The sequence below is a fragment of the Anguilla rostrata genome, chromosome 7, assembly GCF_018555375.3.
Source record: "Anguilla rostrata isolate EN2019 chromosome 7, ASM1855537v3, whole genome shotgun sequence".
NCBI lineage: Eukaryota > Metazoa > Chordata > Actinopteri > Anguilliformes > Anguillidae > Anguilla > Anguilla rostrata.
The window spans coordinates 43,104,614-43,121,869 of NC_057939.1; the positions used below are offsets into that span (position 1 = coordinate 43,104,614).

The 17,256-nt window shown below is 44.6% G+C and overlaps 1 protein-coding gene across 4 annotated transcripts in view; it reads left to right on the forward strand.

Moving 5' to 3' along the window:
• The first annotated feature begins 3,538 nt into the window (after positions 1-3,538).
• The window catches only part of mical3b (microtubule associated monooxygenase, calponin and LIM domain containing 3b), a 35,681-nt gene continuing 21,963 nt past the window's right edge, over positions 3,539-17,256 (forward strand). For 2 of the 4 annotated variants that reach the window (XM_064344478.1, XM_064344479.1), the window contains exons 1-12: positions 3,539-4,007; positions 11,280-11,612; positions 12,242-12,449; positions 12,792-12,908; positions 13,091-13,192; positions 13,502-13,657; positions 14,109-14,209; positions 14,692-14,949; positions 15,457-15,572; positions 16,054-16,180; positions 16,387-16,480; positions 16,808-16,955. In XM_064344478.1, coding sequence (XP_064200548.1) covers positions 11,343-11,612; positions 12,242-12,449; positions 12,792-12,908; positions 13,091-13,192; positions 13,502-13,657; positions 14,109-14,209; positions 14,692-14,949; positions 15,457-15,572; positions 16,054-16,180; positions 16,387-16,480; positions 16,808-16,955 — 1,697 coding nt within the window. In that variant the 5' untranslated portion in view covers positions 3,539-4,007; positions 11,280-11,342. Of the gene's footprint in view, positions 4,008-11,279; positions 11,613-12,241; positions 12,450-12,791; positions 12,909-13,090; positions 13,193-13,501; positions 13,658-14,108; positions 14,210-14,648; positions 14,950-15,456; positions 15,573-16,053; positions 16,184-16,386; positions 16,481-16,807; positions 16,956-17,256 lie in introns of those variants that run through there. The other 2 variants (XM_064344480.1, XM_064344481.1) reach the window with 2 other exon arrangements.

Below are 17,256 nucleotides of genomic sequence, written 5' to 3' on the forward strand. Positions count from 1 at the left end.
CATGAGGCTGTAAGCAGAACCATTAAAACCATGTGACAGAGCAGAAAGCATGTGGGGCCCATAGTATGACACTGTGTGATTTTTACAGCGTGTCCTGCTTTGGACAGTTTTCAGTCATCCTCCTCCTAGTATCAGATGTTCCACATTCCTTTGCTGCGTTTTCCTTTATCTCCTCTGCCATGTTCACTAAGGAATGTAGATTCTCAAATGCTGAGGTCAGTAGCTGAAAACACTGAATATCTGGCTTGGTGCTGCTGCACTGGGTCACATGAAACCCTTGTAGTCTTCAGTGTTGTTGGATTGTGGCTGCTTACATTTTGGAGATCATGAGTAAATGAGTCAGACAAGACAAAAAAAAAACCTGCTGTACTTGTTTTTGTTTGCCTTCCTTTACTGTGAAGTCAAAGAGCATCTGAGCCGGGCACAGGTGTTCTTTAATGAGCCAAGGCTTAAGCATCCCAATAAAGCCTGCAAGTCACATGGGCTAATGTCACACACACACACACACACACACACACACCGATAGTTGACAGCTGACCTCACAACACAAAGCAATGGGCCATGGGACCCACTCTTCGGAACCCACTCTTGGGACCCAACCCCTTGGACCCAACCCCTGGGAACAGAGACTCCTGTGAGCCAGGCTGTGACAATGGTGATATGAATTACATGCCTCCATTATATTCCAGAGTTGGCTGGAGGTGGGGGGGAGTTGTGGTCAATTCGTGCTGAATTCAAATGCCTCAACTTATTTGTTGCAAGTTTTATTAAATGCTTGGTGATCTGCATTGTCCCAAATAAGCTGGTAAAATATGTAAAACATGACATTTGGCAAGATTTGCTCCCAGAAAATAAATCATTGGATAAACAAAGCAAGTCAGACTTTGCTCCAGATCTGATGTAGTTCTGGATTTCATTCAAAGCAGCCAATCATCTTTGATCTACTCTTTGCATAAACAGATCCTACAGCATATATTTTCCTATTCAGTGGGCACTCTTCAACAAAAAATCAGATTGATGTTCAGTATGGTGTGATCCCTGCAGCATAACTTTCAGACACCATGTTCACTTTTAGAACAAGAATTTTATGGACAGGAGATGGAAGGGGTGCTCCTGTCATTCCCGGTCAGATAACCAATCAAGGCATGTGAAAAAAAATTTCACCACCCAACCAAAGTGGCCTATTCAGTTTGGAGTCTGAAGATTTTCTTGATTTTGTATATTTTCAATTTTTTTTTCTTTTAACAAAACTTAATATTCAGCGTTTTTGTTATACCTTTTGGAATAACATAAAATTGAATATTCAGTTTAATTAAAAACCCAAAACAGATTGTGGATTAGTGTGTTGCTCCTTTTCTTGAGCTATTGTATAATCATTTTATGTTTTCTATTGGAATGAGATTCATTACACTTCATTGACAGTTATCTTACAGATTGTAAATTCCAGCTGCCATTTCAGATTCTACTACTAACCCAGAATTATTCAAAATAAATCTAAAATTAAGCTGCGGGTCTCTCCAGAGTCTGTCTGCTTAGTTATGAGCCTGAAGGTTTCTTGATTGTGTGTTGATTGCCCTTGAATTTAAATAATGTCACCCTCTTGGCATGGACTAGCACTGAGGTTTTCTCAACATCATGATGTGCAAAGAAAATACCGTAGGCCCAGAGTGCTGGAAGCTACTTCTGATGATATTAACATCAAACAGGTCACAACTGATCAGAATTATTGTCTGTATACTCAAGCCTCATCCGTCAAGGGTATGTTTCAAAAAAGGAATTTTTCTCTGTTTTTGGACCAACTACTTCTGAAATGATTCCAGCACACTTGAGTAAGATAATATATTAAAATATGCTTTTCTTATTTTTGCATAATGTTTTCTCGAGTTTGAAAAAGTACATCACTTTCATTGAACTTTTTCTATACACACTGGCCCATGATGGATATGATGTGCTCAGCATCACCGTCTGCTCTTTTATGAGGTCATAATGGGTCTGTAGCTGTGCTCATTATTTCAGCTTTTATGAGGTCATGACAGGTCTGCTCACTGTGTGGGACTGTTAATCACCTCAAAGGGGACTTCAGCCAATGAGACCATTCGAAACGCAGACAGCTGGCAGCTTCCATGTGTTTAATCACCCCTGCTAAACACAGGCTTACGCACACAGGGCTGCAAGCAAGCTTTCAATTCCTCACAGTGAGCTGAGTATACATGCATCAGCCATCGTTCCTGAAGTAGCCAATCAAAAATCTGTGTTGGGTTGCTATGGCCCTCCTGGGCTTACTGTGCCTTCCAGAACTTTGGGACTTGTTAGGGAATTTGCATTTGAGATCAAATGATGAATGTGAGACAAGAGTACAGACAACCAATTTTTCTTTCATGGAATTTACATGATATGATTTTTTTTTTTACCGAAACAGCTGTTTTTGTTGAGCGCCTTTTTAGTCCGATATCTACTCATCTTCATTGTTGATTATCTAGTTAGCAAAATCTGCTTTTTGGAAACTAAGTTCAACCACCCTTCCAGCCAGTTGGTTTGCTAGCTTGGGGTTTACACACTTGTAATTTCATAGGCTAGTATTCCGGTCATGGAGAACATGGGTGGAAATATTTTTAAAAATTAAAAATGAATGATGCATTCCAGCTTCATTGTGTGTGCGCCCAGGTAGCACCAATGACTGCCTCTTCTTTGTGAGAAAGTATAAGGGTGGTACAGCCTTGGTTGCTTACCTTTCTGTGCTCAGCTACCAAATCACCTGAGCATTCACCCCCCAGTTCTCATGACAATGTGTGTTAGTCCACACTACTTCCTGCAAGGGTGAGAGGAGGAAAGGAGGAAAGGAGCAGGGGATGTACTCTGCATTCACCCTCCCTGTTGTGAACTGCACGTTGTCAGACAAATTGCGTACTGAAAAGGGGATGACATCATTCTCTGCTCCATCGTCAGGTGGTGGATATTTGTGCATTAAGAATGAGTTTTTAAATTTGCTTCATGCTATGTGTATTTGTGAGATATTATGAAACACAAATTCGATCAAGAAACACAAAGTCACGTGAGTGTGATTAAGGCTCTTTCCTGATGGATGCATGAAGGTCATGAGCTGCAGTAACAATGTCAGGTCCTGTTTTGATAGCCAATCACATCTCAGCTTGCTGCAACATGAGCATGTTATTTTCTCCCTCATTCCCTGTCCTCTGGTCCCTTTGTGGTACTCTACTTCAACATGTTATACAAAAGCAAGGATGTACAGAGACTACCTTGAGGAGAATATTTAAAGGATCAGAAAAGGTTGGATGTGGCTTGAATTTACAAAATGTCGTTTTTAACTGGTTAACAGAGATGAACTCCTTGTTTGGCAAAGGTTGGTTGCGTCAGCGAATAATTATTTATTGATGTAACACGGGAGATAATGAGTACGACTTTAATGCACTGCAGTTACTACCGTATTTTGATTTTACTGTACTGCCGCCTATTAGTACGTCACTGCTGTGGAACGCCTATAAATGCGTCACCACCATGGGAACCAATCAGATTAAAGTGTGCGAAAACACTGTGAATTTAGGAAAGGGTGCAACGTACATATAACAGTTAATTTCAAACATAATTTGACTGGTATATACTGGTTTAAAAAATTCGTGTGTGATTATGGTAGTTTACTTTATGATTTCAATGACTACTTACAGTTTGGAGCCTGCCAATTTCAACTGAGGTTATCGTGTTTTGTACGGTACCCCTTATATTCCAAAGAGATGCACCCTACCTTTGCCGTGTGAAGCTCGAAGCAACGCCTGTGGTATGAACACGCCTGTTGGAAACGGGACAGACCAAGGACTTGAAATAAGATGTATAAGGAATAACCTCACGACTGTCCATTTTCTACCGCCCTTTTCTCCAAAATGTGGACTCTGGTAAATGTGTCACGTGGATTATACTTTGTGGAATTTCAGTAAACACGGACGCTTTTCAGGACTAATTAATACATTTCAGGATTGACTCGGTAGAACCAGGTAAGGGTTGTCGGAATGTGAAGTTGTGTCAGTAAAGCGGTACGATTCTCTGTGGAAATACTCTCAAAGTTACATCCCCACTGGTAACTAGCGTTAGCTACCTTTCTAGCAACTTTTTTTAACGTTACTTTGGTAACATTACGTTAATCTATTCATATTTTGCAGTTGATGTCCAGAAATACACAGCTAAGGCGAGCCAGTTTGACATGCTATTAAAGGCACATGTTTGATGTTTCATAAATTGGATGTGTGACAGCACGGAGCTGTTTTGGCTCAATTAGCCTGAATGGTAACTGTGCTGCATCTGGGAATCTGCTGCAGATTTCTCTGCTGTATAAGTCCTAGGTACCTGCGTGTGTGTTTTAACATGGTGTATTAGTCCGGTCTCAGGACTAGTGGCACGTTTCGTATAATTGCGAGTTGTAAAGCAACGATAGCAGTTTTGAAACGACAAGTTAGCATAATGTGTGGTACGTACGCTGTGGCCTGATTGTATCAAAGTAAACAAGAACACTTTGCAAATCGCTGCTCTGCATACAATGATGGTGCGGTGTATGTGATCACTGCGTTCATTTCACTGCAGGAGGAGTTAAACACTGCAAAGCCCAGTCACGCTTTATAAGGAAATACTGCAGCATGCGGCTTCGCCGCCTTGCCCTTCATAAAATTTCATTTTGTTTTCTCTGAAATGCGTGTCATCTTCGGACCTCAGGCATATGCAAGATGATCCATACAGGAATCCTTCTGCTCTGTTTCATATGGTATGAACTGCAGTGAATAACAAGAAATTCTTTCCCCCACTTTACTTGTATAGAGACCTGTCGGTGCAGTATATATTATTCAAAATATTACTTCGCTACCTGTGTCTTGCCACCATCTTGTTTTAACACACATTTGTTTGACCTCTTTAGTTATGTCCAGCTGTGTTGGTTCACATTTTGATTAAAAAAATAATCTATTCATAGAGTAAGTTTATGGAGACATTTTATTGTACAACTTTTATTGCAAATTTAGCATTGCCATTGAGTAGAAACGGGAAATACAATTTCATGCTGAGTGTGCCTTTGATATGCTGTTGCATGCATTGTGCAGCTGAGTAGAATTGTTTTCCTTTTTGAGTGTTGACAGGTCCCTGGGAAACTCTTGGTAGGTCAGCTGACATCTGACAGCCATCTGTCGCTCGTATGCATACCTTTTTGATTATTATGCAGAGAGACTGGAAGCCTCTGCAGGGCCCTGGTTGGACCATTAAAACCTGTACAACTGCAGGCTCTGGAAACCTCCTAACCTCCAGATGAGATGTCTGATTTGTTGATTTGTTATTCATTCCTTTTGATCTGTTCTAAACCATTATGGGGGGGTTGAGGCCTGGCTATCTAGGGAAGTGTTTGGTTGAGGAGTGGGTGGAGATAGAGAGAGGGAGGGGGTCTCTGTGCTGACTCAGCAGGAACGCCTCTCATGATAAACTATGTGAATGGAAACAGGAGGAAGTCCTGTTCAGTCCAGTTTTCCAGGCATTAGGAGAGCACTTGAACTGGGACACAGGAACTCCAGGATGGCTGGAGGGAACCTCTGGACATTAATAAAGGGAAGCAACACAAACAAGTACCAGCACCAAACCATCACACTGCCTCTCCACTATGGGGCATGCTACACTTAGGGCTGGGCGATATGGCTTAAAGGTTATATCGCAATATATTTTGAATTTTGGATGGTATATATATATCCGATATATTTATTTCTCCTAATTTTAACAGAACATGAGTGCAAAAAATGAAAATGAGTACAAGACTCAGGGCTAGTAACTGTTCCCTGGAGTTGACTGTAAGGTTATTATTTGTTAACCATTATTGTTTTCATGTAAAAGGGAAGCATACACCCTCATGTTTTTATTGGCCTATGAATGATAATGCCTGAAGTAGCAGCCACAAGGGTTAGCAAGCAGTGATGCAGCCGGTGTGAACATTATCTTTTCCGGGGCTCAACATTAGGGATTTTATCATCAGTGTTCTGTTAGCCCCAGGTACATTTCCACTAGCACAGCTGCCAAATGAAATACAACCACTTTTTAAAGGAGATTGTAGCCTACATACAGTAGCGAAGTTTCAAGTTTCAGTAGCGAAAGGACGCAGCATCTTTGGACCGTAGAACATTTCAAAATCTGTGTTTTTACACCAATTCTCTGTGTTCTGTTAAAAATAACAGTTTTGCCATATAGCCTACGTGCCATATACCATATACATGCCACCGTAAACATGAACCCCCCGCCCCCAACAAAAAAAAAAACGAGAAAAAAAAACACATCCACTTTTCCTCCTCCATCTGCACTGAGGTGCACTGACACATTGAAGGCAGCTTTGTTTCCTCCTGTTGCTATAACGAGAGTCTTTTGGGAACATTCCGGAGCTGCTTTCACATTCGTGTCATTGCGTTTAGGGAGGGCCGTCTCTGCCGTGCCTTTTCCAGCCAGTCTTTTCATGGGCAATTTCATATCAGCCTGTCGGAACGGGTTGTGTAAGAGTCGTGTCAGTGCCGTGTAAGAGCTGTTATTCAGGGGGAACTTGGGCGCCATAACATTCTTATGTCAAGAGAAGAGAACGGGGGGGGGTTGAAGAGGCCTAGGCTAATGCTCATAGCCAGACTGCTGTGTTTGAATAGGAAAGTGACACTTGCATGATACATGCATGTGCTGTTTGTAAGGCAATCCTCGGGGGTGAAATAAGGATTCTGGTAGCAGCTTATGAAATGACCATGTGTCAGCGTGCCTCACTCAGATGCCGGGTGGAAATGCATGCTTCAGACTTGCAGACTGCGTGACTTCCTGGCATTGTCAGATCCAGGGAAGGAATGTGTTTGGCAAGGTGCGGGTTGAGTAAAACGTGTTTGGTAGAACGCGTTGGGTAAATGCCACACAGGACGCACATGGCCCCACAAGCCTGAGCTTCAGTTCCTGTGATGAGCTTTTCCTGAACTGTAACTGGGTTTATTTTTTGAGTGGACTGTTATGCATGGCCTGTTATAAACCCTGTTAGGGATGGGCTAAACAGCTAAATAGTGCAACAAAAAAAAAATGCATTTACACTACTTGGTTTGAACTGATGAGCACTATATTTATGTATAGTATATTATGTATTATGTATGTATATATACATATACATGTATATGTAGGCTATATGCACACACACGTGCACAAGGGTTTCTCCAGCACTTTATAGGAGAGTTGGTATGACTGTCCTAAATTTCCCCGCACCTCCCCTATCATTGAGGGTAAAACACTGAAATTGGTACTTGCTCCTTTTCATTCAGTTAAATTTACCTGTAAGCCTATTTTTTTTTTTATGACTCAACAACAACCTCCTGTTTCTTAAAGACTTTTAACATTGTTACCAATCACTAACCTAATCACACTAACTTAATCGCTAACCTATGTCTTTAACGTAGTACGATACAGGGGCAACGTGCTGCTATCACGTAATTAGAGTGTCAAGGAATTAACATTTTGAAGATGATACAATAATACCCACCTAGCTAAATATTTTCCACTGGTGCCTTATCCTGAATAATTAATATTGAAGACCACATCAGTTAAATAAACAAGAAATTAGCTAATTGTTTAGAGTCAACAAGTGGGCGGGGGGAGAGGGGAGACTTTTCTATTTGAAAGGAGTAACTTAACATTGCTAACATAGGACAAATGGCTTTGAAAACTCAGTCGTAGCATCGCTGTCAGTTATCAAACTAATTAATGCCTAAATTGATTAGTAAGTTTCTGACGTTACAACCCCACCTCAAATATGCCTTGGGTGGGACTAGCATCACGTAGGCCTATCCTGTTTCAGCTAAAAGTCTTCACAACAAACTGATATTGTGGTTACCTAGTTCTAGTCATCCGATTAATTATTATAGCCCATTAAACATGCCAGTTGCAAGCTAGTTGCCTACTCTGAGAGAAAAGCCTGTGTTAGGCTATATAGAAACCTGACCCCATTGAAAACTGACCAGAGGGTCACTTTTCTATATAAATAAATGGCCCTGGGTCATTTTGCTAGTATAGAAAAGTGACCCCCTTATGGAAAAAATCAGCCCCCTCCCCACCGAAAGACTTAACCAGAACGGTAACCAGCTCCCTCTTGAACCTGTGTTGATTAAGCCATAGCCACAACCGTAGGCTTACGATTCATTTAGCCTATATCAAGAGCTTCAGTTGGGAGTCTGGAGCAGCAGCAGCCAGTAGCAGCCATGAGAGGAGGAAGTGGGTGATGATGGTGAGGAGGAATAGGGTGATGATTAGGAAGAGGGTGATGATGGTGTGTAGGAAGAGGGTGATGATGATGAGGAAGAAGTTGAAGATGAGGCGAGAGAGAGTGAGTGATGATGAGGAGGAAGAGGCTAATGATTATGTTCTGTGGGGTCTAGAGGCTCCTGCTGGAAGGGGTGGCTCCAAAAAGAAATAGAGCAGAAAACTTGGTTTACAGAGGAGAGACAGCCCAGGCAAGGGGAAGTATCTGCATAGCAGGAGGGAGGGTGTTTTTCTAGAAGGAACACTGGTGTCTAATTATAAACCAGGCAGGATCTGATTATTAATAATGGAGCTGATAGTCTAGATTTCCTGTCAGCGCTGTCCAGGGAACTGCCTGCCTCCATTTGAACGCTTACAGTACACAAATAAAGTTTTTTGAAACTGCGTGTCCTTGGTCTCTGTGTTGAGCGAACATTTCATTTGGTTTTATGTAAGGTAACATTTATTTGGAGGCCACGCCCCCGCCTCTGGGACTGAGCGGAGTGAGTCAGGCAGACACAGACGCTTGCGGAGCTGGGACATCTATTTATACCTCAGCAGCCCAGCCCCGTTGTCAGGGGTAAAGTGACCTGGCCTGTTTTAAATTACCCTGAAAAACACTGCATCTCGCTGTCGGGAAAACTAACGTGGTTTAAATTTAAACCTGCACGTTTCAGTCGGTTTATAAAGAATTTTATTTTATCTGGACTTGAACACTGACTCGTTTATTGGTGAAATCTTTAATCTCAATTTCTTTTTTTTATCCTGTTTCCGAGGTGGGTTTTTAGTTGCCAGTGGTGTGACCTCTGTTAGCACGAGAAAATAAACAAGCCCCGCCCCCCCAGAGCTCCACTTTTTATGGAAAAGATATGCGCACACTGTGCAGCCGAGTTCTGATGCAAGTCCTCTTTTTGCCCGTTCTTCACAATCCTCATATCCAGTGAAGAATTCAAATGAACAAGCCCCTACTCATAGTCGCCTCTGTATTTGGCAATGCCTCGACATTCCATTACATTACCTGACATTGGGAGGTTATGATACAGTTGTGTGTATGTGTGTTATAAGCACTTTCGGATAGGTAGGTTATAATGCAGGTGTGTGTGTGTTATGAGCACTATGGGACATGTAAGTTATGATACAGGTGTGTTTTATAAGCACTGGTAGGGTTAGATGACAGATACAGATATGTATGCTGGTGTGTTTTTTTCACATCTAGTTCTTTTATATGAACCAAAGTTTTAGTTACCAAAATGACTTTGTGTTACACACTTAAAAGACTCACCTTTTTTAAACATGATGGTCTCACACTACACAAAGCTCCTTTAGAACCCAGATCCCACTGCTGTAACATTGGATTATGGGCAGGGGTTGATGTTAGTGGTACGCAAAAAGATTGAAATGCTTGGCAATTTAATGTCCCAATGGAATGCATACCTAAAAATAGGCTGGCATTTGCACTGTTATGACATGAAATTGCTGTGTATTTTAGTCTTTTCTTTCTCTTAATGCATACTTGTGTACCACTTTGGCTAACCGCTGATTATGGGTAATTTTCTTCAAGATGGCCCCTGCAGATGTGTTTGTCATTTGGTTGCGCTACATTTTGAGGTAGCTGATGCAAGAAGAGCACAGTCACTGCTGCCGCGTAGAATCAGTGTACGGGAAGTCTCAAGGTGTCCAGCAAATCACAAAACAGACCGCAAAAGAACCACAAATGGACTGTGCTGAGACCGCCACCTGAGGCGGTCTGAGTTTGGTTTGTTTCAGAGGGGTCTGAGTTTGTCTGACGTGTTCACGTCAGACAAATGCACACAAACTGCTGAGTCGCTGGTCTGAGTCCGCTTAAGAGGCTGAAACAGCTGAAATGTGTCCATCTAGTGTGTGTCCATCTAGAGTGTGAAGTAGGCTACATGGGTGGGGTCACATTACAGAGTTATGCAGCATGGTCAGTATTATTCACACTGTATATTCAAGTCTGCTACTGAGCCTGCTTCTGTAACACCGATATGCACACTCAATAGTGTGGATTTTATTGCTTTGTTTTCTTTTGCATCTTCACTTACTCTTGCTGGTGTAGGCTATTTATTGACTCGCCTCAATTGCAGCAAAGTTTTATATGTGAATGGTCTACACTTGGCTTTTAGCCTATTTATTTACGTTCTTTTATATTTTGAATTCATACCATATGCTGTGTGAAGTTTTTCATGAAGTCTGAGTGTTTATACAGTAGGCCTTCAAATAACCTTGTAGGCTGGCACAGCTTATATTTACCTTTTTAATTTTAATTTAGGCCTTTGTTTGATGCTCTGAGATTTCATGCAGTTGCACTTCTGTTCTATTTCAGTTTAATACTTTATTTCAGTAAAAAAAAATTACCTCACTACATTGTTTCATGGTTCATGAGCACATTACAGGGCACATTAACATTGTTATGAAGGTCTCCGAAAATAAAGATTTTTAATAGTCTAGATTATTATGAAAACGAAGCAGGCTTCGGAGCTCTGCAGAAAATTTTCCAAGGAAGCTTTGAAGTATGAAGAATGGCATTTGGGCCAGCCTGGTCCTGTTCCAAACCAGCATTTATCATGCCTGCATCAGACTTCCTGTTTGCAGCTCATGGATATTAGAGAGTAGAGGCACATTTTCACCTACTCTCAGGCATTGATGGATATTTCCCAGACTGTTTATAGCTGTAAATATAGGCTAGGCCTTTTCATTAAAAAAAATTAGTTTCGATAAGGTTGTTTTGTCTGTTTGGCATTTCCTGTATCAGGCTCTGAAACATTGTGTGAACGTTGTGTGAACATGTTACTTGCATTTTTAAATGATCTTATTTTTATTAGTGTGGTATGCCTGGTTGTATTCGCAGCTGAAGCTCAAATTCATTGCTCGGAAACACACTACGCCACCCTACTGGCCTGGTCTCACTCTCTCACTCCTTTTTCCCTGTCTATCTCTCACTCTCACTCTCTCTTTCCTGTTTTCCCTCACAGAATGAACATGTCAGAAGGGGAAAGTTAAGAGCGATTCAGATAGAAGGGTGATAGCGGAGGGGTATGGGGGATGGGGGCGTGGCCACTGGAGGAGGGAACCAATCCCACGTCCTGTTTGACCGCTTCACCCAGGCGACCACCTGTAAGGGCACGTTGAAGGCCTTTCAGGAGCTCTGTGACTTCCTGGACCTCCGGCCTACTGACTCCCGCATCTTCTACCACAAGCTCAAGTCTCGGCTCAACTACTGGAAGGCCAAGGCCCTGTGGGCCAAGCTAGACAAGAGGGCATGCCACAAGGAATACAAGAAAGGCCGCGCATGTGCCAACTCCAAGGTTTGTCCCGCAAGCCAACCAGAACTGGCACACTCAAAAACTCCACCCACAGAACAGACACACTCAAAAACTCCACCCACAGAACCTACATACTGGAAAACTCCATGCACAGGACTGACACATTCAAAACCTCGACCCACAGAACCAGCACACTCAAAAACTCCACCCACAGATCCGATAGTTATAAAAACTCCACCCCCAGAACCAGCATAGTGAAAAAATCCACCCATAGATCCGATGCACTCAAAAACTCCACCTACAGAACTGACACATTCAAATACTCCACCCACAGAACCAATATTGTCAAAAACTCCACCCGCAGAACCGATACACTCAAAAACTCCACCCCACAGAACCGACACGCTCAAAAACTCCACCCACAGAACCGACACATTCAAAAAGTCCACCCACAGAACCAACACACTCAAAAACTTCTCCCACAGAACCAACACACTCAAAAACTCCACCCCACAGAACTGACACACTCAAAAACTCCTCCCACAGAACCGACACATTCAAAAACTCCACCCACAGAACCGACACATTCAAAAGGTCCGCCCACGGAACATACCGGAAGGTGTTGCACATTGCATATGAGCAGGCCGTATGGTTGTCTTCTCTGCCCGCAGTGTCTGATCATCGGGGCGGGGCCATGCGGGCTGCGTACGGCCATCGAGCTGGCCTTCCTGGGGGCCAAGGTGGTGCTGCTGGAGAAACGCGATGCCTTTTCCCGGAACAACGTGCTCCACCTCTGGCCCTTCACCATCCAGGACCTGCGCGGCCTCGGCGCCAAGAAGTTCTACGGGAAGTTCTGCGCTGGAGCCATCGACCACATCAGTGAGCGCTGCATGTCCTCACGTCATGTTCTGCTTCGTTGTTTGGGTGTGAGATTAGCTTTTGTGGGGGTCAGGGTTGGGTTTGGGTAGTGACGTGCTGTCACCCCTCTCTCGGGTCAGGGTGGGTTCAGGATGGGGTTTGGTTTGGAGAGTGGGTTCAGGATGGGGTTTAGGATGGGGTTTGGTTTAGGGTGTAGGTTCAGGATAGGGTTTGGTTTGGGTGACGTCGTGATGTCACCCTTCTCTCAGGGTCAGGGTGGGTTTCTGGATGGGGTGGGGTTTGGGGTGTGGGTTCAGGATGTGGTTTGGTTTGGGTGGTGACTTGCTCTAACCCCTCTCTCAGGTATTCGGCAGCTGCAGCTTATCCTGCTGAAGATGGCTTTGCTCTTGGGCATCGAGGTCCACGTTAATGTGGAGTTCAAGAAGCTGGTGGAGCCGCCTGAGGACCAGGAGAATGAGAGTAAGACCCCTGCCATTGCCCACCTGCTGCAAGGAACCATGGGATTAGGGCTGGGGGACATCTGACACAAACATCTCTGGGGATTTATTTTTTTCCTCAATAATAATAATAATAATAATCACTCAGAGAATGAGCTGGTGTTCTAGTTGCGTGTCTTAGTGTTTTGGCTCTGTGTGTTTCAGGGATTGGGTGGCGGGCGGAAGTTCTTCCCCAGACGCATCCGGTCAATGAGTTTGAGTTTGACGTCATCATTGGAGCAGATGGCCGGAGGAACACTCTGCCAGGTGAGAGTAGAGCCCTTTGAAACCAGATCAAACCAGATCCACAGTTGTGGAATTTTTCAAACCACATCTCGCTAAGGATACCCCCAAAATCCAGTTAACTGGGGACCGGTTCCAAGTGAGTCAAACCTGTGTCAATAAGGTCTGACATTACCGGTTCTGCTATCGGTACTGGAGAAATTAGGGAGAGAGATCTCCATAGCGCCAAAACATTTCAAGGAATTTATAGAAATGTTGCAAACATTATCTTTCTCTCTCACACCTCGTTTTGCTGAGATCGTGTTCTGACATCATTTCCGGTCCCTGCTCTAGGATTCCGCAGGAAGGAGTTCCGGGGCAAACTGGCCATCGCCATAACAGCCAACTTCATCAACCGGCACACTTCGGCCGAGGCCAAGGTGGAGGAGATCAGCGGCGTGGCCTTCATCTTCAACCAGAAGTTCTTCCAGGACCTGCGGGAAGCCACAGGTCTGTTATAACAATACTATTTACCAGATAATACTGCTTTACATATTATAACTTTACTATGAAAGAGGTGTTACTGCTATATCATGTCATAACATTATTAGTTCTGAGCTGTTACTGCTATATTGTGTAAGAGCACTACTATTACACGTGTAACGTAAGGAATTCCAGTCTGGCCTGGATTCATTCATTCGTGGGATTGGCGGTCTGTGATTGTTGTTTGCCATTTCTGGCACTGTTGGTCCTATAAATGAGGTCACGTTAATTAATGTATTAGCTGAAGAATAGCGTGAGTGGCACTGCACGCCTGTGGGCATTTTGACAGGTTTTTCTGAACGTTTCTTGGAATTGGTGTCTCTACACTGTTCTTCTGCAGGTGAAAGGGGTTATATCGGTCCACCGTGATTGTAAATAAAATTCTTTCTCAAAATAACAAGTTTTTCTTGATTCCCAGGTGTCGACCTGGAGAACATTGTGTACTACAAGGATGACACGCACTACTTTGTGATGACGGCGAAGAAACAGAGCCTTCTAGAGAAGGGGGTCATCCTGCATGTGAGTGATCAGTCTCCATGGAGATGAGGTGGTGGAGGGGGCTCTCTGTCAACTTTATGAGAATCATAAAACAGTCCTCTCCCCCACAGCTATGAGCTGGGGTACAGCTGTCTATGTTCTTACCACAAACCTCTCTTCTGCTTCTGCCTGTTCACGTGCAACACATAGCAGATATTCACTTACATAATACGCTATACTCCATACTCCCACAGTTAGGCCAGTAGTCAACATCAGATATCATTCCTGTGGAAAGAATGCTGATTTCAGTAGAATGTTCACTGTAGATGTGCTGCATTATAAATGTGCTACAATTTATATGTGCTTTAACTTAAATGTACTGTATTTTAAATGTGTAGGATTCTGGAGGCACTGCTAATGCCTCTCTGTCACCCCCTGCAGGACTCTGTAGAAATGAATACTTTTCTGTCACCCCCTGCAGGACTCCACAGAAACTGCTAATGCCTCTCTGTCGCCCCCTGCAGGACTACGGGGACACAGAGCGGCTGCTCTCGCGCGGGAACGTGGACCAGGCGGCCCTGCTCTCTTACGCCTGCGAGGCGGCCGACTTCTCCACCAACCACCAGCTGCCCTCGCTGGACTTCGCCATCAACCACTACGGCCAGCCGGACGTGGCCATGTTCGACTTCACCTGCATGTACGCCTCGGAGAACGCCGCCCTGGTGCGCCAGCGCAACGGGCACCAGCTGCTGCTCACCCTGGTGGGGGACAGCCTGCTGGAGGTGAGAGAGGGGGAGGGAGAGGAGGAGGAGGAGGAGGAAAGAGCGGTGACTGGAGAGGGGGAGGAGAAGGAGGAGGGGGAAGGAAGGGGGGGGAGGAGAGGAGGAGGAGGAGGAGGGAAGGGGGGGAGGAAAAGGGAAGAGAGGTAGCAGGAGAGGAGGAGGAGGGAAGAGAAGGGGTGGGAGAGGAGGGGGAAGAGGAGGAGGTGGAGGGAAGGGGGAGGGGGTTGTGAGTTTTTGGGGCGTTTTGGACGATTTTTTGGGTGTAGGGCACCAGTGTAGTATAATGGGTTAAGGGACTGGTCTTGTAACCTAAAGGTCTCAGGTTCGATTCCTAAGTAGGACCCTACCATAGTTCCCTTGAGCAAGGTACTTAACCTGCATTGCTTCAGTATATATCCAGCTGTATAAATGGATGCAATGTAAACGCTATGTAAAAGTTGTTCAAGTTGCTCCGGATAAGAGCGTCTGCTAAATGCCTGTAATGCAATGTAATATGTCATCTTTCAGCCGTTTTGGCCCATGGGCACTGGGATTGCACGTGGGTTTCTGGCAGCGATGGACTCAGCCTGGATGGTGCGGAGCTGGGCGCAGGGGAGGGGTGCGCTGGACGTCCTCTCTGAGAGGTGAGGCATGATCACACCGCATGTTCATAATAATATGGGGGAATCTATTCATACCCCACATTCCATAAGAATATTCATAAGTACAGCACATTTCAAACAAGCAGGTGCTGCCTGAGGTGCTTTACACTATTTGTGAAGCATTTGAAATAATAAAATAAAATGAACTGTTATGTATAACCCTGTAGCATTACAACTGCAATGACATTATTGACCAGAGATTTAACTGATGAAGTGTAAACTAGAGATTTAACTGATGAAGTATAAAGAGCAGTCATTGTTGGCCAGTGTTTGGAAGACTGGTGAAAAGGCCTTCTCATGTCCCTGAGAGCTGTGACAGGACTGCTCTGGTGTGTGGCTCTTGTCATTGGGGTCAAAGAATTAAGATTAAATGGGAAGCAAAATGTCAGTCGTGTGATTTCGGTCCTGAGGGCTGGGCGGGATCTGTGTGATTCATGACCTCGGGTCTCTCGTTTCCGGACAGAGAGAGCATTTACCGTCTGCTGCCCCAGACCACCCCGGAGAACATCAGCAAGAACGTCGGCCAGTACAGCCTGGACCCCACTACCCGCTACCCCAACATCAACCTCAGCATCCTCCGCCACAATCAGGTTTGTCTCCTTTCACCGCCAACCAATGAGTGCCTGGGGCTGTACCTGTATCCAATGAGGAGCTAGGAGAGACTGACATATCAGGCTCTGCAGGCTAGCGATGAAGATGACAATGACGAGGATGTTAAATATAGCTATGGTAATAATGATGATGATGATGATGATGATAGTGCTGGGAAATTGACGTGTTTGCGTCTTGTACGCAGGTGCGTCACCTCATAGACACAGGGGAGTCTGGGGATTTGCACGTTGACGTAGAAAATGCGGTCAACTCGTCAACATCCAAACTGACGCGACATGGTGAGCACCCTTTCTATCGGCTGTAGTGTGTGTGTCCATGAAAAGTGCCACTGGTCTCTGCGTTCATGGAAACATCTTCGCCATGAAACCTCTTGTGTTCATATTTCTAATAAGATTTAAAACTTCTTTATTAATGTTATGGTTTTCCTATTTGGAATCAGTTTCCATACAAATGTTTACAACCATGGCAGTGCGGCAAGTTTTGCCGTTGCTGGTTTGATCATGTGACCAACAGTGGGCATTGTGATTGGTTAGACTGATGCAGTTAGATTGATGCAGATCGGTAAATGGCCCATTTGGCTCATCATGCTGTTCTGTGTTTCCCAGAATCCATTGTACGCTCCAGCAAGCTGCTGAGCTGGTGCCAGAAGCAGACGGAGGGCTACCGGCATGTCGCTGTAACCGATCTCACCATGTCCTGGAAGAGCGGTCTCGCACTGTGTGCCATTATCCACCGCTTCCGCCCTGACCTCATGTGAGCCCCGCCCACACCAGAGTCACACCCACACCGTAGCCCCGCCCACACCAGAGTCACACCCACACCATAACCCCGCCTAAACCAGAGTCACACTCACACCGTAGCCCCGCCTAAACCAGAGTCACACCCACATCATAGCCCCGCCTAAACCAGAGTCACACCCACTCCATAGCCCCGCCCAAACCAGAGTCACACTCACGCCATAGCCCCGCCCCCACCAGGACCAGGTCCGTACCAGGGTCCCGCAAAAACATGCTGGTGACGTGCTGATGTGTTCAGTGTCAGTGCTGATGTGCTG